The following is a 23,203-nucleotide window of genomic DNA, read 5'->3' on the forward strand; positions in this document are numbered from 1 at the left end:
TGCTTAAGCAAAAGCACATAGATGGTTCTCCCCAGCACATCCTCCCAGCAGCACTGGATCTTCCTGTTGCAGGGATTCTTTACTACCCACATCTGCTACGGTGTGGGTGCCCCAGCACTGGGTATAGCTCTGCCTCAAGCATTGCACCTCTGCAAACCCCCCAACAGCAAGGAAGGCCCCCAGTTCCCAGTCCCATTTAATGCTCTGCTTCCTATGGGTTTGCACAGCACCGACCCACTGCTGCGTTGAAAGTGCCGGGGGATACAGGAGCTGCAGGCTCCCAGTTTGATGTGTGGTCTTAGTGACAGGAGCCCCGAGCCTGAAGCCAGAGAACAGAAAATAAAGCTCCTGTTTCATCTCAGCGCTGCTCATTTCACACTGGTAATAACTTAATCAGTGCATAATCCCCTGAACTTCTCCCGTTTCGCTTATCTCCCCCATTCCGCTCACATGTGCTTTTCAGAAGGCAGCACACATTGAACTGAGGGAGCAGCAGGAGCTGGGCAGGTGGTGCTGGACACCTCGGTGGCTATGGGGAATGAGGGGCACATCACACATCCCCAGAGAGACATCAAAACAGGTCGTGCAAAGCCAGAGGGTGGCTGTATCCCCGCAGCACCCTGCACCCAGCTCAGCTCTGGCAGTGGGATGGAGTGGGGCTGTTCCCAATGGCATCGAGTGCCAGGGTCAGCCCCAGCACAGGTTTCTCCTCACCGCAGGAGCCAACTCAAGCTGCTGAGCACATCAGACAGCACAAAGGGTGAGCTCTGGATGGGTTTGGTGTCCAGATGAGAGCGATGTGCATGCCTACGGTGGGAACCGGCTCATGGCGACAGCTCCCGCTGCGGCAGAGATGCAGCCCCGGCTCCCTCCCCACTCTCCCAGTAAATCACAGTTAACTCCAGCTCCAGATGCTGCACTTGGTTCTCCAGCCCTGCGGAGGGGCCTGCATCAGTGCTACAAATATGGGGCAGAGATTGTGCATTCCCCATTGCATGGTCCTGTGCCAGTGGGTCAGTCTGGAGGTCAGGAAAAGGATCCAGTACAGCCCCTAGAGCTGCCCAGAAGGGCTTAAACCACAACAACCCTGTTACCATGGCTGGAGTGGTACCCCTGGCCTAAAGATTTGGATTCCAGTTTATTTGGGTCAGGGGGGAGGGGAAGGGGGGATTAAGCCATGCTGGTTTTCCAGGAAGAGCACAGAATCCCAGCCTGGTTTGGGTTGGAAGGGACCTTAAAGCTCATCCATTTCCAACACCTGCCACAGGCAGGGACCCCTTCCACTGGAGCAGCTTGCTCCAAGCCCCTGTGTCCAACCTGGCCTTGAACATGCTTTAAACATCCTTGAAGATGCAAGACCATGCCTGGGAAGGCAATGGAGAGGACTGAGAGCTGCTGCTGCCGCTCAGGGCTGCGCTGTCGCCCCAGTTTGTAGCAGGGCTGCACTGGGTTAATCACAACGGCCTGTTTAGTGGTGCAGCTCATTTGAAATGGAAATGGCTGCTTGAAAAGCCTGGGCAGAGGAACAGCTCTGGGCCCTGATTAGAACCCAGACACAGGCACCGAGCTCACCCCTGCAGAACAAACCGGGGGGTCCTGTGCGGATGGGTCCTGCCTAATGCTGCTTGGGCAGGGGGGTGAGGGAAACTGAGGCATGGGGTTACATAGGGCTCCCGTTTCCAGCAGCAGCAGTGAGCTGATGCCCATGAAGTGCACCCAGGGGTGCTCAACTGCATCCCTACCACCCAGGAAAAGCTCCCCAGGGATTGCCCCATGCTCAGTGAGGAGCAAGCAATAGAGATTTCCTACTGCTTGGGCTCCATCCACACCCCAGGCGACCCAGCCAAGGATGCCTGCTCCAAGTCCCCACCATGGAAGCATGGCTGACAAGACAGCTCTGCTCCCAAATCATGAAAGAGAGATAAGGATATTCAAACTTGGAATGAAATCGTTTCCCCCTGGATCCCAGCCCTACCGCTGACCCCCCCCAGCTCTCCCGCTGTCTCCACTGAGCTTTCCCCTCGTGTCACTGCCACCATCCAATTTCCCAGCCGGTTCTGAGCAATTCCAGGATGCTTTTCAAAGCTTTTCAGAGCTCTGAGCTTTGCTGTCAACAGCGAGCAGAGATTTTCCTTCTCCAATGAAGAGATGAAAACCCAGCCCCAATCCTAAGTAAAAAATAGTAATAAAATAAGTACATCTCAGCCTTCCCTGCGTTATCTTTCCAAGCACCCTGCCAGAGAGCAGAGCAGGCGAGGGCACAGCTCCCCCCAGCCCTCCCCTTGCTCTCGGAGATAAAGTTGAAGCCCTTCTGCATCAAAACCTCTCTTTTTCAGTTCTTGCTCTTTGCCGCTGTTGTTTTTGTTGTTCCAGAAGCTTAAGGGGGATAACAGGAACGAGTTGACATTTTTGGCAACGATTATTACATCTCTGGGAAAGCCGTGTCTCATTAAAACCTAAAGAGAGGAGGGAAAGTGCTGAGGCAGCTCTTTTAAAGCCAGGTTGAATTTGTTAACCTGCAGCAGAGAACCGGACACCCCAAGAAGGGCTGCTTTGGGGTGTGATGGGGATCCAGAGGATGGCAGAGAGCCCAGTCAGTACCCATAGCTTCCCCCACTGAAACCAGTGACAAAGATCCCCAGTAGACTTGCAACCAGCACTGCAGGCAGAGTAAACGCAACCCCAACTCAAGAGCATGGAATACTCCTGTGAACCCCTTCTTAAACAGCAAGCAAGCTGCTAATCACAAAGGAAAGATACTCTCATTACCTTTGATAAGCTGCAATGATGGGCAAGAAAATCCAGCTAGAACTGATCAACAGATTAATTGGAGTTTCCTAAAGTAGGGCAGGTTTCTGACAGTTTCCCTGAGTGGCAGCCACTCTTTAAAGGCAATCACTGAACCTGATGGAGGTTTTCATAGCAGCACTAGGAAATAATGATTGCAATCAATCATATCTTACTGGATTTCATGAGACATGCTGGTAAACACAGCAGAGGGAGGAGAATTATTTATGGTGCTTCAGAAGAGCGTACAGCTAAGTAATTGGATGAAATCAGGGGAAAAAAAGAAAGCATCCCCGAAGGGTGATGTCTGGAGGAAGAAGAAATGGTTTCTCTGTGAAAGCAGTGGCATAGTCAACAGCCCATACGCTCAGATTCGGTCAAAACCCAAGGGGATTCTCTAATGATGCACTTGTCTTTAAAATACCTTCCTGGATTAAAACATCCCCAGGCATGCATCCCAACCCCTGCCACTGAAGCCTCCAGGAATGGGAGTCAGGACAGAGCATGGATGACTTTTGCTGCATGTGCAGACCTGGACACAAGCATGAAGTTCAATGCAGGTGCCTCAGGGCAAATATGCAGCAGTGGAGAGAGCTGAGAAAGCAGCATTTCATTCCATGGAGCATCTCCAGCACGGCCACGGCTTGGGGACTCCCTGCAGGCAGTCCAACACTGCTGGCATCAGTGGAGATGATGGGAAGCAGTGCTGGTAAAGGCCAGGTTGTGCCACGGGAGAAGGAGCAGATGGGAAGGAGTTTCCTTGCTCAGGCATTGTGGTTTAGGGTGCTGAGCATCCTTCCCAAGCCACCCCCCATTGCTCACACTGGGAGCCATCTCATAGGATCATAGAATAGTTTGGGTGGGAAAGGACCTTAAGATCATCCAGTTCCAACCCCCTGCCATGGGCAGGGACACCTCACACTAAACCATGTCACTCAAGGCTCTGTCCAACCTGGCCTTGAGCACTGCCAGGGATGGAGCATTCACAACCTCCCTGGGCAACCCATTCCAGTGCCTCACCACACTTACAGTAAAGGATTTCCTCCTTATACCCAATCTAAACTTCCCCTGGTTAAGTTTTAACCCATTACCCCTTGTCCTGTCACTACAGTCCCTAATGAAGAGTCCATCCCCAGCATCCTTATAGGCCCCCTTCAGACACTGGAAGCTGCTCTGAGGTTCCCACACATCCTTCTTCAGGCTGAACAACCACAACTATCTCAACCTGTCTCCATACAGGAGGTGCTCCAGCCCCTGATCATCCTCGCGGCCTCCTCTGGACTTGCTCCAACGGCACTTCTCAAGCACGGATGGAGCATGCAGGATGCTACCCTGTCATATGGACACTTAGGCTGAGGTTTTCGAATGGAGCTAAAACCCCACAGGAGATACAAAAAAACCCAGCGCTTTGGGGCATGTCCCCATTGGCCACTTGGACTGATTCCAACCTCCTTGCCCTGTGTAGCTAGACCTTGAGAGCAGCTCCCCATGCCAGGGTCTCTCAGCTCCATCCTGCTCGAGGGGTCTCACTCTGCTCAGCTTCATGACGAAAAGATGGGGAAGAGAAACGTGCAGTAGGTCCAGTGTTTGAGCTGCACACTGCTGCTCGGTCTAATGCATCCCTTTTCCTCCTAGTGGGTACAAGCAGCCATGTGAGCCCATCACCAGCTGTACTGGGGGGAGGAGACCAAGGCTCCACACACCAGCATGGAGAGCACCAAAACATCCCCCTGACATTTAAAATGCAATTCTACAATATACCTATCTCCACTGTTCATACATGTCTGATTTGTTGTTGATTCCCCCCTCCCACTTCTCAAACATAACTCATATCCCTGCCTGGCTGCCTTTTAACAGCCGAGTGCTTCGGTACAAGGAGGGAATTTGACTCAGAGATGGTAAGGCATTACTTACGTCCATTGAAAATACCAGCTGAATTAATTTCACTCTAAAGCATCATTTGCTTTGCTTTGGTTTTCTCCTTTAAAGGACAACTCCAGGCTGCTTACACCTCTCAAAAGGACAATGAAAGGTTTCTTGAAGAAGGAACTGGACCCAGACCTCACCACCCTGCTCCTTGGGTGGCTGGGATCCAGGGCTGGCCTGTGGACCCCATTATCTCAAAAGGAACCCCATCCTTCCAGGGAGGACCCCAGCCCAGCACCTCCCTGGTTCCCAGGGAGCAAAGCACCAGCCCTTCACTTCTCTTCCCCTCCCAAACTCCTCTATTTACTTTCACTATTGATTTTGGTTCAAACAGGTCAAAAGACCAAAGAGCCAACCAGCCACGGGCTCCAGCTCACCCTGACACATAATCCATTACAATCACAGCCCAGGGACCCAGCACTAACTAGCAACAAGAAAGCCCAAGGCTAGGCTTGGCTTAAGCTGGCCTCTACCTCCCATCTCCAGCCCTTTGGCACCCAGCTTGGGGGATGCTGCTCCAGGGATGGACCAGGCCCTGCTGGGTGCCTGCACCACTCAAGGGCACCCATTCACAGCCCATTGCTGCCTATAGCAAACCCATCCCCATTTGCCATTAAACCATTATGGATTTATGATTCTAGGTTATACAGAAAACATATGGACCTGCTTAGCCAATGGCCCAACACAAAGAGCACTAAGAGCCGCACAGGGACCTGTCACACCATCAGCATCTGAGGGGTGCCCCAAGAAGCAGCCAGTGAACTGGATGCTTGAGTACAGCTCCAGCTACACCGCTGAGCTGCTGCTGAGCCACTGCAAAAGGCTGGCAACAGAGTGGCTCCCTGGTAATCAGCCAACTTAAGCAGCCTTAAGTCATTGGCTGGTAAAGTAGATTATGTCCCACTGCCTGATATCATCTACCCCCTGGATCCATCCATCCTCTCATCGCTGCCTTGCAATCAGCAGCCAACATGCAGCCTCAGTGGTGTTTCTCTCCCTCTCACTGCATCCAGGAGGAGGCAGAGCCCATCAGGTCCTGCTGTGCCCTGCACAGCCAGCTCTGGCGCCATCAGCTGTGTGCCATGACCCATCCAGGCTCTTATCACAACCATGCCATGGGCTCAAGAGACCCCCCCAGCTTCCCTAGAGCCAAGACACCGCAGGATGGGGACCCTGGCTGAAAGCAAGCACCATCTGTGCCGTGGCATTCATGTTGTCCAAACCAGCACCAGCAGACGGGAGGCAATGCTGCTCAGCCACATAAAGCACATCCACAAGTGCCATGGCACCCCTACAGCCAGACACCGCTCTGGCCACCCTGCTCCCAGACAGCCATGGCAAAGCCATATCCCTGGGCTCCATGCCCCAGCATGCTGCAGGTCCTGCCTCATGGATGGATGATGCTCCATGGAAAGATGATGCCCCATGGAAGGATGATGCCCCAATAGGTTTCATGGAGGAGGTTGGTTAGAGAGAGGCCAGAGAGGTCCTGAGCAAAGCTCAGTCTCCACCCAAGGTCCCACCAGCCATCCCCCAGCCTGGATAGAGGGTGCCAGCCCCATGTTCCCTTACCAGCCCCACTGGGTCCCTCCCTACTTTGGCTATAGGAGCCCAAGCCAAGCCTGCAGAAGGGGCTTCTGCCACTTCTCCACCCCATGCAGCTCCCCCTGCCCCACCACCTGAACGGAAACACCTGTAAGAGCAGGCTGCAGCTCCATCTCTACCCTAACACAGATTTGCTCCCTATTTCCATATGAATAAGAAAAGGCAGGAAGCCCAGCAATACAGACACATTCACAGACAGGAAGGTTTCATTGCTGCAAGGGAGAGCGCAGGGCTCTTCCACCAACTTTCATTACTTCTTACCTCCAACACATAAGAGAACTGGTGTCCCCTGTGGGACATGGGGACAGTGCCACAGGGCCTGCCACAAGCCATCATTCTACAAGTGAGCAAAACGATCTCGCTCATGGTCTCCTCTTCCCGCAGCTCCAGGAGATGGGCTGGGGAAGAGGAGATGGATGCGCACAACCCCAGCACTAGCTTTTATTTATTTTATTATCTCTTTTTAACCCATCTTTTCCCTCCTCCTCTTCCCCCATCACTTGTTTCCTTTCAAAGCATCATCAGGGTATTTTTAGTTGCTCCCCTATTGCCAGCCAGCACTGGTTTAAATTGCATTTTAAAGCTGTTCTGCAGTGCTCCAGGCACCTCACGCTGCAGACGACACTTTCAAAGCACGAGATTAACGTCAAGTTTAAATTGCTTCCTAAAACACAAGGGCTCCAGCACAGGCTGGCTCCAGGGCAGTTGGTGGTAGCAAAGCCCTGAAGACACCAGTGCTCCCAGGGCAGAGCTGGACCCTGCACCGGCTGGATGCTGATGGCTTTGAGAGCAAACTGGAACCCAGCTTTGCAACCGGGACCCCCCACCTCTAGGCAAGGAGCAGCACACACAAGTCCCAGAGCAGCTCCACAGACCCCACAAGCCAGAGACCCCTCCATCATTAACCCCCAACTCAGCTCCTTGTCTTTATGTGGGTATTTATCTCAAATAGATCCAGTTCTTCTGGTAGAGGGGAGACTGAGCTGAGCTCTTAGGCAGAAGCTCTTCCCTGTGAGGGTGCTGAGGCGCTGGCACAGGGTGCCCAGAGAAGCTGTGGCTGCCCCATCCCTGGCAGTGTTCAAGGCCAGGTTGGACACAGGGGCTTGGAGCAAGCTGCTCCAGTGGAAGGGGTCCCTGCCCGTGGCAGGGGTTGGAGCTGGAGGAGGTTTAAGGTCCCTTCAACCCAAACCAGGCTGGGATTCTACGATTTGCCCACCCCAAGATCAGGCAGAGGAAGGCTTCAGCAAACTGGGCACCACCAGGGCTCTTTTGGCTCTGCTCATCCAGCACTGGAGCCCACAGCCTTATTTACAGCTGCCCCAAAACGCTGTGTTTCAGGAACAGCAGAACTCGCTTATTTAACACTTCCAAAATCACCATTTCTCCTTCAGCCAAACCCATGGGCCAAACAGTGCCGGGCATCCTGCCACTCTGCGCCAGGGATGGGTAAACCACCCCCTTCCTCCAAACCCATGGAGGAGAACCTCAAACCCATTGAGCCCAGTGGCTGGATCCTTCCAACAGCAGCCGAGTGGGGCAGCAGCCCAAAGCAGAGCCCACAGGAGCCGGGGTCATTGGCAGCAGCATAGGACAAACCTTGGCTAATCTCTACCTGAGCCAAACTGAGCCCTGGTCTCTCATTTAAGCCCAAGAAACAAATAAATCAGTGGCAAAACCAGCTCTTAGAGAGGCTGCTATGGTTCCCACTGTGCTAGTTTTATTTGCTGAAGTACCTGCTGCCTGGCAGGCTCGGGATGAATTTTGATTTAGGAGTGAAAAGGGATAATAAAAGCATAAAGAGCCGTTACCGGTCCTCCCGGCCTGGTGGGGTGTTTGCTCATCACACGTTGATGGAAATGCCATTTGACTTCCTCACGAGCTATAGAAAACCTATTAATTGATTTCATCAGTCCCTGGGAGTCCCTGCTTATGGAGATAACGGAGTGCCCGGGGCCAGCAGGATGCTGCTCCTCTTCCAACACAGCAGCAGGGAAGGGGGCAAGGAGATCTTCCTCTCCCCTCCACCGGCTGAAGACTGGTGCATTCACACTCCCATTTTCCAGCCGCGTTGGTGGTATTATGGGTTTTGTTTTCAAGCCCGCAGGCATGAAATTCTGAGCATCAGTTGTATCTAATGGGCACTTCTGCAGGAAGAGAGGGGTTCCCAGGGTGGGTTAAGCACTGCTACAGCACTGCTACAGCAGCCCTTACCCCTCCGTACCCTGCAAGCTCCAATCTGCATTTACCCCCCAGCACATCCGCTCACTAACCCCAGTGAGCCCCCGAAGACCCCTTTATTTCCCTTATGTTAACAGCACTCATTTCCCTGCCTGCAATAGCGATTTAATCAGAGCGGGAAAGTTTTACGCTTCCAGTTTAAACTCCCTTCTCCAAGTGTGGGTTGGAGATGGGAGCACGCTGCACATTCACCAACCCAATGGGGGATGCAGCGCTCCGGGACCGAAGCGGGGTGGCCCATGGGGACACCAGAAGGAGCAGGAGATGACACATGGGTTTAATCAACCCTCACTTTCTCCACCCAGGCAAAGCACTGCTCTGCTCCCTAATACATTAAAATTAAGGCCCCCCCTGTGCTGCCCATGCAATAGCACTTGCACCCCAGGGTGCTGCATAGGGTGTCGATGACACACACAGCAGCACCCATCACGGTCACCAACTCCCATTGCTCAGCACAGAGCAACACTTTAGCCCGTAGTTAAAGAAGCCTCCCTGCACTCATCAGGAAGAGCACAGTAAGTTGTTATTGCTGCTGCATGGGGCATTATCCATTTAACAGAGCCCCTGGAGCAACCGAGCATCTGGCAGGAGCTGGCAGGGAGCAGGGCTGGGGATGGCCAGAAAGTCCTCACCTTGCATCTGGGCTCTGTTTTGGGGTCTCCATTAACCCCCTACTCCCCACCAATGCTTGCCCATGAGGAAGCAAGAGAACAGTCTTGAGCAGCAGGAGCTGGAGCACATCATCTCTGGGCCAGCTGGAGTCAGCCCCAGCATTTTAATAGGGGAGGAAAAACCAAAAGCCCATGATTTCCTCAGCACAGCTCCTCATTAAGGAGGTGCTCCCAGCACTGAGCAGCTTGGCTTGGCACTGAGCAGGCAACTTCTGACAGCATCAGCTGGCTGCTCCGGGCCCGAGGCTGCTTGGAGCAGCTCTGGATGGGATGGAAGCAGCGAGGCTGGAAATGAACCCTGGGTACTGGAGAGGTCATAGCACGCTCCTCCCCATGGGTGTCCCTGGCTGGCACCCCTCCAGCAGCACACAGGCTCCAGGAGAGCCTAATCCAGCTCTGGATGCAGGAGCGGAATAATGAAGCACTGGGGATGCGCAGGATCTGCAGCTCTCAGGGAGGTGACAGGCACCCCCTTACCCACACTTTCTCCATGGGGACTGTGGAGTCCCTGTGGATAACAGCCCCACAGGCACTGGGGAAGAGGGGATCAGAGAGGAGACCTCCCACTGCCTTATAAGAGGGTTTTCCATAAGCAAATTCTGGGTCCGGACTGTGAGAACAGCCTCATCCCTGCTCCTGGACGAGCATCCCGGCGCTGCCTGGTGAGGCACGCTCAAGCAGCAGATCCTGACAAGCTGCTTCCAAGCTGCTGCAGACGTTACCCAGAGCTGCCCAGCAGACACCACCAAAACACAGCACGAGCAGCCCAGGAGAGGGTTGTTCACGTAGGATGAAACTGGGAATAAGCAGTGCTGGGTTTGCAGAGCAGGGTCTGCCCATCTCCCTCTGTCACTCTGTCCCTGCCCCTTCATCACCATCACTTGCTTACACGAGTCTTTGCAACTGGTTTTCCTCACACCTCCACCATGCACTGAAGGCAATAAGATAAATATATAACTCACATGACTTTCTGAAAGCAAAGGGAACAGGAGCATCCCTGGAACCACATCTCTGCATCAGGTCTCAAGGAGGCAGCAGCCTAGTCCCTTGCTCCAGGGTGCTCTCTCCAGAGAGGTCAGGTAAGAAAAGGGATTGGCAAAGCCACAAAGCAACCCAAGCTCCTGTCAGAGCTATGCGCTCTGATGGAAAACAGCTGAGGAGCAAACTGGGATCTACCACAGGTGGCAGAAACCCGAGTTTGCAAATGGGTCGAGCAATTACTTTTCCCCAGAGAGAGGGAACAGGGCTGTGAGGATGAACACATCTGTGCTTTGCCTTAAAGCTCTTGTGGGCTGAGCAGCATCTCGCTGCAGCCAAGACCTCTCAGGCAGAGCTGAACCAAGCCATTCCCTCCTCTGCTGTCCTCCCTCATGATGAGCCGCACGCAGAGGGAATGCAGCAGGTCAGGGTCATGCACACAGATCTCCCCTTTCTCCTTCTCCCTTCCCAGCACAGCATCTGTGAGCGGAGCACGGGGTTATTCAAGCTCCCTCTGATCATTAGCAAATCTGAGCTTGACCTTTCTGCATCTTCTGAGAGAACAAACAGCGACAGTACCTGGCCATGATAACCCAGCGGGGAGGCTGCTGGAGCAAAAGGAAAGCCAGCAGAGACAGGAGCGGGAGCAAAGGAGCCCTCCGAGGAGATTATGTAGGTTCTCGCATTTCCATTTGGCCTTTTTGCTCTGCTCCTCAGGGAGCAATTCAAGGAATTGCAATAACATGAAATCCCATTGCTTCATGGTACTACGGCCCTGGAATGACGAGGATGCCCTACAAAACCCCCAGCAAACTTGAACATTTCCTTCTTGTAGCACAATTCCCACCCGTCCACCAACATCACCGCTCTGGGATGAAACAGAAGCACAGGCACCAAGGGATGCAGCTGCGCCGTATCTCCCTCTCTCCCCTTCTGTCTTCATTGATGGAAGAAATCGCTTTATGCAGGTGAGACTTCAGGAACTGGAGCAAGCAACAGCCCCGGGAAAGGCAGAGCACTCCAGTAGCTGGAACACAGATGGGGTGCTGGGTTTGGGAAAGCAGGGCAGGGTTTCTGCCAGTGGGTGTTAAGCACCGCTTCCAGTGCATCACGCTTTGGTTGTTGCCTGCTGGACCTCTCCTGAGTCCCAGCATAGCAAACCAGAGCTGTTCCAGCTCCCCAAGGGAGCAGCGATGCTCAGCTTCTCCCACAGCCTGCATTCAGGACAAGGTGCCCCAAGGCAGCAAGGGGAGCTGCCCCAGCTGGCTTTCTCCATAACCTGTAGAAGTCGTTTTCCTTTCCCCACAAAATGAAAGCAAACAGACAAATCCCAGAGGCTTCTGCAGCAGAAGCTGTTCACTGCCCACCTCCAGACAGATTCCAGGCCAAAGGAGTTAACATTGCCCAGCTGCAGAAAACCCCAGCAGCACAGGACTAGGAAATCTGCCCACAAGCTGTTTAATATCCCATCAGGGTTCATATCCTGCAGACCCCAAAACACCTCTCAGCAACCTAGGACAAGATAAGCAGCCTGGAGAGGATGTGCTTCATCCCTGCGCTCTTCAAGCCCAAGCTTGTGCTCTAAAATCAGCTCTCCCCAGCCTTCTCCTTTCATGGTCCCCTGTCCTGGCTTGACCCTGTTTCCAAAGCAGTTGAGGAAACCCAACACAGGAGCCTGACTCTGGTCACCAACAGGAACCAGGTGGAGATGCTGCTGGGAGCTGCTTTTGGGTGGAAAAAGGCAGGTGCTGAGTTCTCAAGCTGAGCAGCAACCCAGGCAGGAAACACTTGAAAACAGGTTGAAAAGGCAGTTATGGGAAGAGTAAACACACAGCTTCAGTGCTCAGCAGGCCACCACTTCCCACAGGCATTGAGCATCAAGGACCTCAGCAGGAGAGCTGCTGTTACAGCATAAACAGGCCAAACACTGAGATTATATCTATATAATCTATCTATATAGATAGATATTCCCCTTAACATTATTTCCTTAATTCCCCTTAACATATTCACTTAGATATTCTCCTTAAACAGGGGAAGTTTGGATTGGCTATAAGGAAGAAATTCTTTACTGTGAGGGTGGTGAGGCACTGGAATGGGTTGCCCAGGGAGGTTGTGAATGCTCCATCCCTGGCAGTGTTCAAGGCCAGGTTGGACAGAGCCTTGGGTGACATGGTTTAGTGTGAGGTGTCCCTGCCCATGGCAGGGGGGTTGGAACCAGATTATCTCAAGGTCCTTTCCAAGCCTAACTATTCTAATTATAGATAGATAGACAGACAGACAGATAGAGATAGATAGATAATAGATATATAGAGATAGATAGATAGATAGATAATGTTCCAACCCCCCTGCCATGGGCAGGGACACCTCACACTAAACCATATCACCCAGGGCTCTGTCCAACCCAGCTTTGAACACTGCCAGGGATGGAGCATTCACAACTTCCTTGGGCAACCCATTCCAGTGCCTCACCACCCTCACAGTAAAGAACTTCTTCCTTATATCCAATCTAAACTTCCCCTGTTTCAGTTTGAACCCATCACTCCTTGTCCTATCACTCCAGTCCCTAATAAAGAGTCCCTCTCCAGCATCCTTGTATATATATCTGTATGAAGCATTCAAAGCACTTGTAGTCAAGTACCACCAAGGTCAGCTGAAATGAAATCAGAGCCCTCCTACAAGAATCAGCAAGGGCAGAGCTCAGCTCCAGCCATTTCAGGACATTGGGAATTGTCCCACACATCCCCTTCACCTGCAGCAAATTCCTCCAGTACCTCTTACCCCACCACCCAGGATCAGGAGAAATCATTGGTCTTTCCATGTTCTAAACTAGCTCCTGCAGTTGCAGGCAATATTCAAGCCCCATCTAACCATACTTTAAGACTTAATAACCCATTTTCCTCCACTAATCCCCTGCAGCAGCAAGCCCCACCAGCGGGATGCTCATCACCACCCAAACCAGCCTGGGGCACAGCACTGGGCAGAGGGACCATGGCCAAACCCCTCCCCAGCCACGCTGCAAGCACCACCATTAAAGACTGGGGGGGATCAGTCCCTGCCTTGGTGCCAGCAGTGAAACAAAAGTAAAAAATGCTTGGAAAAACCAAAATCCAAGCATTTTAATTTCTAAGGAAGAGGTGAGAAAAGGGCACAAAAAACTCAATCAGAGCCCTTCCGAGCGCGCCTCCCGCATCCGAAACTACAGCCTTGTCTGCTTCCCTTTATCTGGATCTTTGTTTGCAGAACAAACTCTCTCGGTGGCCATTTCAGAACAAAGGAACCTTTGTCTGTGTTTACTTGACAGCAGCGGATTAGGATAAAACAACTCGCATTTCAGAAGGGGTGCTTTAGTTCTTGTTAAGACCTTAAGCTGCTGCTGCATGGAATCACCTAGCACAGAGTCCATCTGAGGAATGATTTCTGGCACACACCGAGAAAGTTGGCTTTTGGAGAGAGCCTCTGAGAAGGGGATTCACATATAAAAGTAAAATTCGGAATGGGATTAACGCCGGGACTCTGACATTACCCACTGCTCCCTTTCAGGCTCCTGCTTTGCATCCATCTTCATTTTGGTTTTGATCAGCTGCTTACACAGTTCAGAAGCCAAGTGTGGGGCATTTTTATCAGCTTCCCCTTGGATTGCAATATCCAAGGTTCACTACTGGGCTGGTCAGGACACCCAGGGAGAAACAGGACCAGCCCTAGCCTAGATGGGACCATGAACCATGAGCTTCACCCCTTGTCCACAAATGGTATTCCTTGGATGTGAATGATTTTTAATCCCTTGGGTGCAGGATTTGACCCCCGGCTCTTTGCAGCCACCCTAATCCAACCCAAATGCAGACATTGAAGGGCATGGGCAGCTTCACTTGCACAGCATCACTGCTGAGCCAGGCAGGACACATGGGAGCAAGGACTAGAGCAAAGAGCCACAAAGGCCAGAATTGCCCCCCCAAGGAAGGACCACCGGAACCAACACTCACTAGGCACAACGTACCCAAATACACCAGCTGCATGGGCAAGGCAGCCCACACCCAGGGCACACGGGAGAGCTTGTGATGAGGAATTAATCAATTACTGAATAATGCTCATAAGGGGCCATTAAATCAACACCTGATGAGCTCATGTGGAGAGGAGAGCAGCAGCAGGGACCAGGCTCCTTCTCCAGGCAGGACCACCAGTGCGCTCCAGAGCATTTCACACCAGGAGATGCTCCAACCTCCACCACAAGGCAGGCCTGAGGCCACGCATCCAATAACTCCTCCAAAGCCAACAGCCCTGAACGTGTCCATGATGGTGTGAGCACTGGCCCAGTTCCCACCATTACCTACATCAAGAGCTGACCAGCCAGGCAAAATTAGCCCTCTCCTTTGCGCTCACCTTCAGAGCACACTGCACTTACCAGCAGCAGTAACTAGCGGCATTTCTTGGCTTTCCTTGGGATCCATAACACGTTAATTAAATGCCAGTTTGTTATCCACACAGACCTATTAAGACATCACAGCACTAATAAGCAGCACATCCAATTCTGCTCCCATCAACCTGCACTGGCTTCAGTGTGCATCCAGTGCTCCTCCATGTGGGCTCAGCACCACACCAGACCTCTGAGTCCCTTCCCCAACCACAGAGAGCAGAGCTGGGGTTAGACCTGCCCACAGCCTCATGTGTTTGTCTCCAAGGATCGAGTTTCTTCACCTTGCCAGCTTCCTGGAGGCTTTGACTCCCTATTTCCCAGTGGGACCAGTGTGCATTGTCCCTCTGTACCAGTATGACAAGGAAGGCTGATCCCCAACAGCCTGAACCTGGTGTTACAGAGCTAGAAAAAAGCATCTCAGATTAATGCTGGGGATAAAGAATATAACCTTCCAGAGCAGCATCCCTTCTTCCACAGACAGGAGAGGATGCTTCGTGTTTCAAAACTGCATGCAAGACGATGAATGAACCAAATCTTCCCCAACAAGAATTGCAGCAGCACCCAAATTGGCAGCAATTCATCTGGAAGCACTTCCTTGCTTGGCAAATCCATTCAATAAGGGGAAAAAAATGGTTTCACATTGAATTTCTGTGCTTCCCAACAAAGCACAGCCCTTAGCAGAGCCAAGGGGGCTGGGAGAGGGCTGAGATCTCAGATGCAAGGCGGTTTTCACACCTCACACCCACTTACACCCCTTGATTTAATCGTAAAAGCAGTAATCAGGGAGGACTCAGAGGTGTGAGAGCCTGAAAAGGGAGGTGTCTTTGGATCCAGCTCCAGGACTGTGCTAACGTTGTGCCCAGTAAACAAGAGACATGTAAGGATGGGAATGAGTGGAGTATAATGTGGGTTAAACTGAAGACAAGAGTAAGGATGGGGAAAGTTATTCCACTGCAAAGCATCCAGAAAGGGGATAAAGAAGCTGAATAATCATCTTGGTGCCACAACTTTAGAGTCCTCTGGGGTGGGACCAGGGGGCTCTGGAAACCTTTGCTGCTGTTTGCAGCACAACTTGCACCATCCCTCAGCTCAGGCTGGCCCCACAGTTAATCAGGACCCATGTGCCTTTCATTTAGCTGTCTGCAATCCCCCCCGCCGGGAGCACTGGTGCTCTCCTGGGACAAAGGGAAGCTGCAACAAGCATCACATTTTATCCTGAACTTAGAAATCTTCCCAGGACCCAAGTCCTCAAAAGCCAGGTTTGGAGAAAGTGGTGGTCCAAGGGCTTCTTTTGGCCCCGCTCCTCATGAGGCTTCTCATCCTGAGAGGGAAGAAATCCCCTATAGCCAGGCTTTACCATCAGCCATCCCAGGAGCTGTGCCTGGCATGGGGACAGGGACATTAACACAGCACCTTTACCCTGACCATGGTAAAACACCAGTCCTGGGGTCAGCCAGGCAAGCACCAGTCCCTTAGGCTTATAGGGATGCTGGGGGTGGACTCTTCATTAGGGACTGTAGTGGTAGGACAAAGGGTAAGGGGTTAAAACTTAAACAGGGGAAGTTTAGATTGGACATAAGGAGGAAGTTCTTTACTGTGAGGGTGGTGAGGCACTGGAATGGGTTGTCCAGGGAGGTTGTGAATGCTCCATCCCTGGCAGTGTTCAAGGCCAGGTTGGACGAGGCCTTGGGTGATATGGTTTAGCATGTGGTGTCCCTGCCCATGGCAGAGGGGCTGGAACTGGATGATCTTAAGGTCATTTCCAACCCTAACTATTCTATGATTCTATGTGGACAGTTAGGGGAGCACAGGGGGAGCAATGCCAGCTGCCGTGTGCTCCATCCATGGGGGAGAAAACAAAGCCAACTGCACACCCATCTCTCTGGAAGTCAACTGAGCAGTTTACAAGCACCATTCCACTTCTGGAACCCAGCACATTAGTCCTCTTCTTCTGCAGGAAAGCAGCTAGCACTTCCAGCATCACAAGGAAATTGTCCCAAAATCCCATTGCAGGTGAGCTGGGGAGCTCAAACCCATCCACACCTTTGGTGTGGAGGAGACCATGGTGTGCTGACCAAGCCAGAAAGCACACTTGCTAAAAATCAGAGTATTTATCTTCTACATTTCAGTACCTCTATGAAACCACAAATGCTTTTTATTTTCCCATCCCTAAGGGACAATTTGCACTCCCTGCAGACCAGAACTGCCCCAAACTGCCCAAAGCCCTCCAAACACCCAAGCCACATCCTCAGCACATCAGCCCTAGTGCAGCCCATGCAACCCACACCACCTCCAGCTGAAGGTCTAATGCCATCAGCCCCAGTCACTGGTTTCCCCATCCCTCTGCTGCAAAGCCAGGGTCAGTACCCACATTCCAACACACACACATCCCCACTGTGAACACCTCTGGATGTGAGCACAGCCAGGCTTTAGCCACACGGCTGCAAAGTGCCTGCACCATGGAAAGAAGGACCAACAGGATCCCAAGCTGTCCTGAAACAGGTCAGGAGGGAGCCTTGGGAACGGAGGCAACCAAGCACCACCCTCCCTGCATCCCTGGTGCCTGTTGGAGCTGGACCACGCACGTGGGGGCACGGAGCATCCTGCGGGATAGGACGGGCGTCTGGGCTCACCTTCGGTCCGGATGGTGAAGGGCGAGTCCCCCAGGCGCTTGGCTGAGAACTGCCCTCCCAGCGACGTCATTAGGAAGCACAGGGTGAAAAATCCAATGCCCAGCACAAATATCCTGTGGGAGGGAAAGCAGAGCTGTAGAGAGGTGTGACAAGGAACCGGCTGGCTCCTGGTGCTGCCCCATCCATCACCTCCCTGCGGTAACCCCTCTGCACAGCAGCAGGAGCTGCTCTTTGGGGTGTCTGGAAGAGGCAGCCAGGACAATCCCTGCTTCAATCCCTGTGCCTGATCCCATCCAGCCTGGGCAAGGAGCACCTCTGCAGCCCCAGCCCTGCCAGAGCACACCAGCACCTCACCCCAATGACAGCCTGACCCACACGTGCTTCAGGGAAAGATGCCCCAAGATGCTCCTGCCCAAACACCAGCACTGAGCAGGGGGGTTTGCATGAGCCCACCCTCCAAAATCCCTGCAGCCTGCTCCTATGGCAGGCCTTGAGAGGGGGCAGAGGGCTTGCACCTGAGCTGGGAAAGCTGAGTCAGACCACAACCGCCCTTACGATGCTCTATAGACCCAGCCCAGTAACACGCACCACAGGAACCAGTACAATAAACAATACCCATCTTCCTCCTGGGAAAGTCCAGGGAAAAGAAGACCTCGTACCTTGCCTTCCTCCAAAAGGAGCTAAAAAAAACCCCAAACTACATTTTTGTTAAGAAGAAAAGTCTTTTGTTCCTGCTGTAACTAGGCCACTGGTATTTGCCATTGTGTGAGGCATCACCTGCATGGCACATGCAGCCCTGTGCACAGCATGAGGAGAAGGGACCAGTCCTGGTGGCACACACAGTGACCTGGGACCATCCCATCACTGCTCTGCTCATGCAGGCTGGCATGATAGTGGTACCCTGGGGACAGGCAGCCAGGACACTGACCTGCACATCACCCCCAGCTACAAGAGAGGCAGGAGCTCTCAGCACTGCCCCTGTTTAGGCCAAATTCAGGCTGGTAACTTTATATGGGGGTGAAAAGGCTGAAGGCAGGAGCTCTGCGCGTGAGGAGGGTTCTTGTGCACAAAGGAGGGACGGGCACTTGGCCTCTTTCCACCTCTTGGAGATGCTGCTGCTGTGTCCAAGTCTCCACAGAGGTGCAGCATCCTCCAGCAGGCACACGGGCAGTGCTGCTGCCAGGCACCACGTACAACAGCTCCCAGAGCCACGGCTGTACCGGGAATCTCAGCAGCCAAACCCAAGGAAAGGTTCAAGAAGGAGAAAGAGGAGGAGATGAATCTATGTGGGATAAAGGAGCTGAGCAAGCCCTTAGGGCTCCGAGCCAAAGGGAGGCAAGCACTGAGGACAGGAATCAGCAACTCTCCTTTACAAGCTCACAGCATTATCCCAGGGCTCTGGAGCTGTTCACAGAAACACAGCACAGCCACCCAACACCAAGAGAGGGCTTTTCCAGAGAAAGGAACGCCACAACCCTCCATCGAATCATTATTGTGCAGTTAAAAGGCAGAGGATTAGGAGCCAGCCATTAAGTCTGGGCTACAATGTGCCAGCATTGCAATTATCTATTGCTGGAAAGGGCTGGCAGACAAAGTAACTTGCTTTAAAGCACTTGTTAGCTACGAGAGATGTGGAGAGCAGTACAGCATCAAGCAGCTCAAGGACTGGGCTTCCCCAAGGGGATCTACTGGAGGAGCTCCCAGGGTACGTCCCTACTGTCTCAGCCTGGCATAGAGAGGTTTGCCCACATCTCCTGGGCAAGACATGGAGCCTTCACAAGCTCCCTACCTCCATCCCATCAGCTCCAACGCTGCTCTCACACAGCAACACACACCACACCCAGGGCAGCTTCGCTCCCAGCATCAGGCAGCACAAGAGCAAAGGGTTTCCTCTCCGGAGGATCATCCCTGCCCACCACACACAGACATGGATCCCCCATCCACACCCCAGGGCAGCCCTGCCCCATCCCCAGCTGGGTGCCAGCAGATCAGGGTCCCCTGGCCATGGGTGCTGGACCAGCAGCACCCTGCAGCTCCCCACCCCCTTCTCACCTCCCACCTAATCAAGAGGAAAAGCAACACCTTGTGCTCATCAGCATCAATCTGCTCTGCCGGCAGCACCCCCAACACCAGCACAAACCCTTCTGGAGAGCCACAGCCAGGGAGAGGGGGTGTTCAAGTGCATCAGTAGAACTGCCCAGCATCCCTGCGGAGGCACCTGGGGAGTGAAGCAGTTCAAGTCCCTTTATTTCGGAGTGAGCCTGCCCTGGGAGGTGGAAATCAGCTCTAAAGAGCATCATGCACTCAGCTCATCCAGCCATGCCCTCCCCAGGCGCTGATGAACCCAGAGTGGCACTGTTTGCACACAGAGGTAAGTCCAGACCTCAGTCCCAATGCCAAAGCAGACCTCAAGAAGGGTCTCCAGAGGGATGTGGTCCAGCAAAGAGGTGACTGCAGAGGGAGAAAAGCATCCCTGATGCTGCAAAGCAAGGGGGTGGCCTATAAATGGCTTGGAGAAGGGGTGATCTGGGGACATTAGTCTGTTCCCATTATCACACCCTGTGCTCAGCCACACAGCACAGCGCTGGATCTGGAAGAGACTGTTGGGGACTGCAGCACCCAGCTTGGCCTTGGAGGGCTGACTCTATCCTTAGAGCAGGAGGGGGGGACACTGTCCTTGTGGCACCTCCTCGTCAGGAAAGGACAACAGCACAGTGAAGGAGGCCCCAGGTGGAGAGGAGGTCACAGCCCAGCCATGCCCCACAACCAAAGGTCCTCCTTAGGAGCACCTCATGGCACAAAACCCACCCAACTGCGCCTTCCTGCCACCAGCTGCCCCTTCCCCAAAGGGCACTTTAACAAAGCATCACCTAATGAAAGATCTGCTGCTGCTCTTCATTCTTACCCCTCCTATTGACAACATCTTCAGCATTATGCAAGACCCTTCATCTTCATAATTATACCTTGGCAAGGAATGATGGTTAAACAGAGAGGAGAAGGGAAAGGAAAGAAAAGGATGAAGGAAAGAAAGACACAGAGATAATCTGTGCTGGAGCGTCTCATTAGGAGACACAATCATTTTCATTTTGACCGGATTACAAAGATAGCAGGAAAGACACAGGATGCTTTTCCCCTGAAAAAAATACAAAAGAGGGATCAGAGCCTAACTGGGATTGATGTGCTTAGGAGAAGAACAGATCCATCCCAGCAGCAGTGCTCCAGCAGTGAGGACCCCATCTCTTTTACTTGGTGCTGATCTTCACCAGGTGAATAAAAACGCTTTAACTGAGCAGAAACTCCTCATGCAGAAAGCAAATACCACAAAGGAGGTGAAACACGCCAGGCCTCAGATCTTCCAAACCACCCATCAAACGCACTAGGTCCTCCCTCTGCCCCCCAAATCCAGTCCAAGACACTGAAGAGCACAGAGGTCCACTGACCAAGTAGCACCTCCTCTGCTTGCTGGCTTTGCCTGCCATCCCTCGGCACGTTCAATTCATCACCCAGACACGGCTCTGGTGCCAAGTCCCTCTCCACATGCTCCCCAAACTGACACGTTCACAGCTCTGGGCCTGGCTTGGTGCCGGAAGGAGAAGGAAGCCAAATTCTTCGAGTCACTGGTGAAAATGGGAAGTGATGCCCCAGTCACTGCAGATCTGGGCCCATGGAACTGAAGGTGTGATGAGGACAGGAGGGTCTGAGTGATGAGGGGGAGGCAATAGGTGAAGAAGGGCCAGAAGCACCCAGTGGGACGGGGCTGTGACACTGGGACTGCAGCACTCAGCAGGGACCCACACAAGGGGACTATTACACAGGTGCGTGAGGAAACCGAGGGCTACAGAGACAGGTAACAGCTTTTATTAGACAAGTTTTCAACACCCAGATCTCTTTAAGCCCCAAACCTGAGCCATGGTTTCTCACAGCAGCAGCAGCCAGGCTAATAAAAGATGCTCCCTCTCCCACAAACCTTGTTTTGCTCAGAGCCCGACACCACCACAGCAATGCCAAAGCGATGCTCAGCCATAGCATCATCCTCCTCAGAGGGGAGCAGGCTGAATTCTCTTACTGACCAATGTTCTAGACACACAGAAAGCCTGGCTTTGGTTTCCAGCTGCAAACTGGCCTGAACTCCCCTTGTTCTGCAAACCCAAGGGCTGGGTCCAGGGCTCCACAGTTGAATTCTTGCCTGAATCCAGCCCTGTCACAACTGAAACCCCCTTTGCTGCCGAGGTGAAGTCAGAGCCATCCTTGGGCAGCTCCACAAATGGTTTCTACATTGATTTGTTCTCTCTCCCCTTCAGTTTGCTGCAGGCACTTTCACAGCTCAGGGCTTTGCTCTGCTTCGTAAGCACGTCTGGAGCACGGTTAATGAAATGTTTTGGTGCAAAGGGTCAGGTTTCCCGATGGCTGTTTGCTGATGGCACTGCTGCCGGGAGCCTCTACCAGGCAGGGGACCACGGCTTCCATAAGCTTTGCCCAGCCAGCAGCAAGCACTGGATTTACAGGACCCATCCTGCTTGCCAGCATCTTCTCTCACTCCTGTAGATCACCCCTGATTCACACCAGCTGAGAATGTGCTGAGGAGCAGCACTGATTTGCTCCAGGTTACAGCTGGACAGTGCCAATGGGCTGGGAACAAGGTGACACAGGACTGCGATGTGGAGGGGTCACGCTCAGCATCACACCAGCATGGAGGAGGTGCAGGGCTGGACACTGCGGGACAGCTAGGAAAGAGCCTTGGGAATTTCTCCTGTCATACACAGGAAGCCTGACTTGTTAACAGCAGGGTAACCCCACTGGTTCCACTGGCACCCGTGTGGGTCTGCAATGGTTTGGGAGCAGAAGCCACCTTAGGGCATGCAGATAGGATGATGTAGGTGCTTTGCTACAGACACCAGGGACCCTCCAGCCCGGTGCTCTCCTGCTATCACAAACCCTTCATCCGCACACATCCTCATCCCCAATGGGACTTTGAGGTCACCGTGCAACTCACCCCCGGTGCTCCCTCACCCCGATGCCAGGCCACTGCTCAAGAGGGGCTTCCCTTGCCCCAGGGGTGATGCGCAGGGCAGGGGGAAGAGGGATGCTCCAGCCAGTCACTTCCTCACCAGACTGTAAATCCACTCAAGAAAGCAAACAGCCAAGCAAAGAGCGTGCCCCTGGGGTGCACGGGTCCCTCCCACCTCTCTCACAGTCATTCCCCACGCTCGGAGCAAGCCCGAGCTGTGGAGATCCTCACGCTCCTGCTCCACCACCGCTTTCCGACAGCCCCTTGGCCAAGCTCCCCAGCCCCAGGGCGCTGCCTCGGGGTCCAGCAGCAGGAATCGCTCCAGGCAAGCAGTGCAGAGCCAGGCAGCTCCCAGGGAGAGGGAGATGTCTCCAAGTGTGAGCACGAGCAAACAGCACAAGCACAGCCCCATTGCTGCACCCAGCTCCGGGCCGGGAATGGGCTAAGGGAAAAGGCACCAGGCAGATCCCTCCGGTGATCCCCAGCACAGCGGGAAGTGCTGGCAGCCACTGGCCTGGGCTCACCCTGTGCTTTGTCCCCCCCAGCGCTATCCTATTCCGTGGGCTTTTGGTCCCTCTCCCTATAGAAAATCCAAGCCACAACGAGCATCTCCCGTGTGTTTCAAGCTCGGGAGCAACCAAAGCACATCTCCGGTGCAATGAGGAAGCAAATGCATGGAGGCAAAAAAGGGGGGAAAGGCAATAGGTGGGCACGGGCATGCTGAAGCCGGAGGGTCTCAGGCTTGGACAGCAACCCCAGCTCAGGGCGGGTTGCAAAGCCCCGTCAGCACTAGCAGATTTAAACCAGAGGAACCGATTTCCCCCTTCCCCAAGTACCAACAGCTCCGAGGAAGGCACACAAACGGCAGTGCCAAACAGCCCTGTCATTAACCCCCCCAGTATACCGTGTGGGGAGTGAATCGGGGCCACCAGGCAGCGAGTGCTGC

At 53.3% G+C, this 23,203-nt stretch overlaps 1 protein-coding gene across 1 annotated transcript in view; it reads right to left on the reverse strand.

The window, feature by feature from the left end:
* The window catches only part of MGAT5B (alpha-1,6-mannosylglycoprotein 6-beta-N-acetylglucosaminyltransferase B), a 65,194-nt gene that overhangs the window by 41,720 nt on the left and 271 nt on the right, over positions 1-23,203 (reverse strand). The window contains exon 2 of the mRNA XM_061377045.1: positions 17,250-17,362. Within this exon, the coding sequence (XP_061233029.1) occupies positions 17,250-17,362 (113 nt within the window). The remainder of the gene's footprint in view (positions 1-17,249; positions 17,363-23,203) is intronic.

The sequence above is a fragment of the Neopsephotus bourkii genome, unplaced genomic scaffold, assembly GCF_033783945.1.
Source record: "Neopsephotus bourkii isolate Nb327-2 ecotype Australia unplaced genomic scaffold, CSIRO-AGI_Nbou_v1 NB_1749, whole genome shotgun sequence".
Taxonomy (NCBI): Eukaryota; Metazoa; Chordata; class Aves; order Psittaciformes; family Psittacidae; genus Neopsephotus; species Neopsephotus bourkii.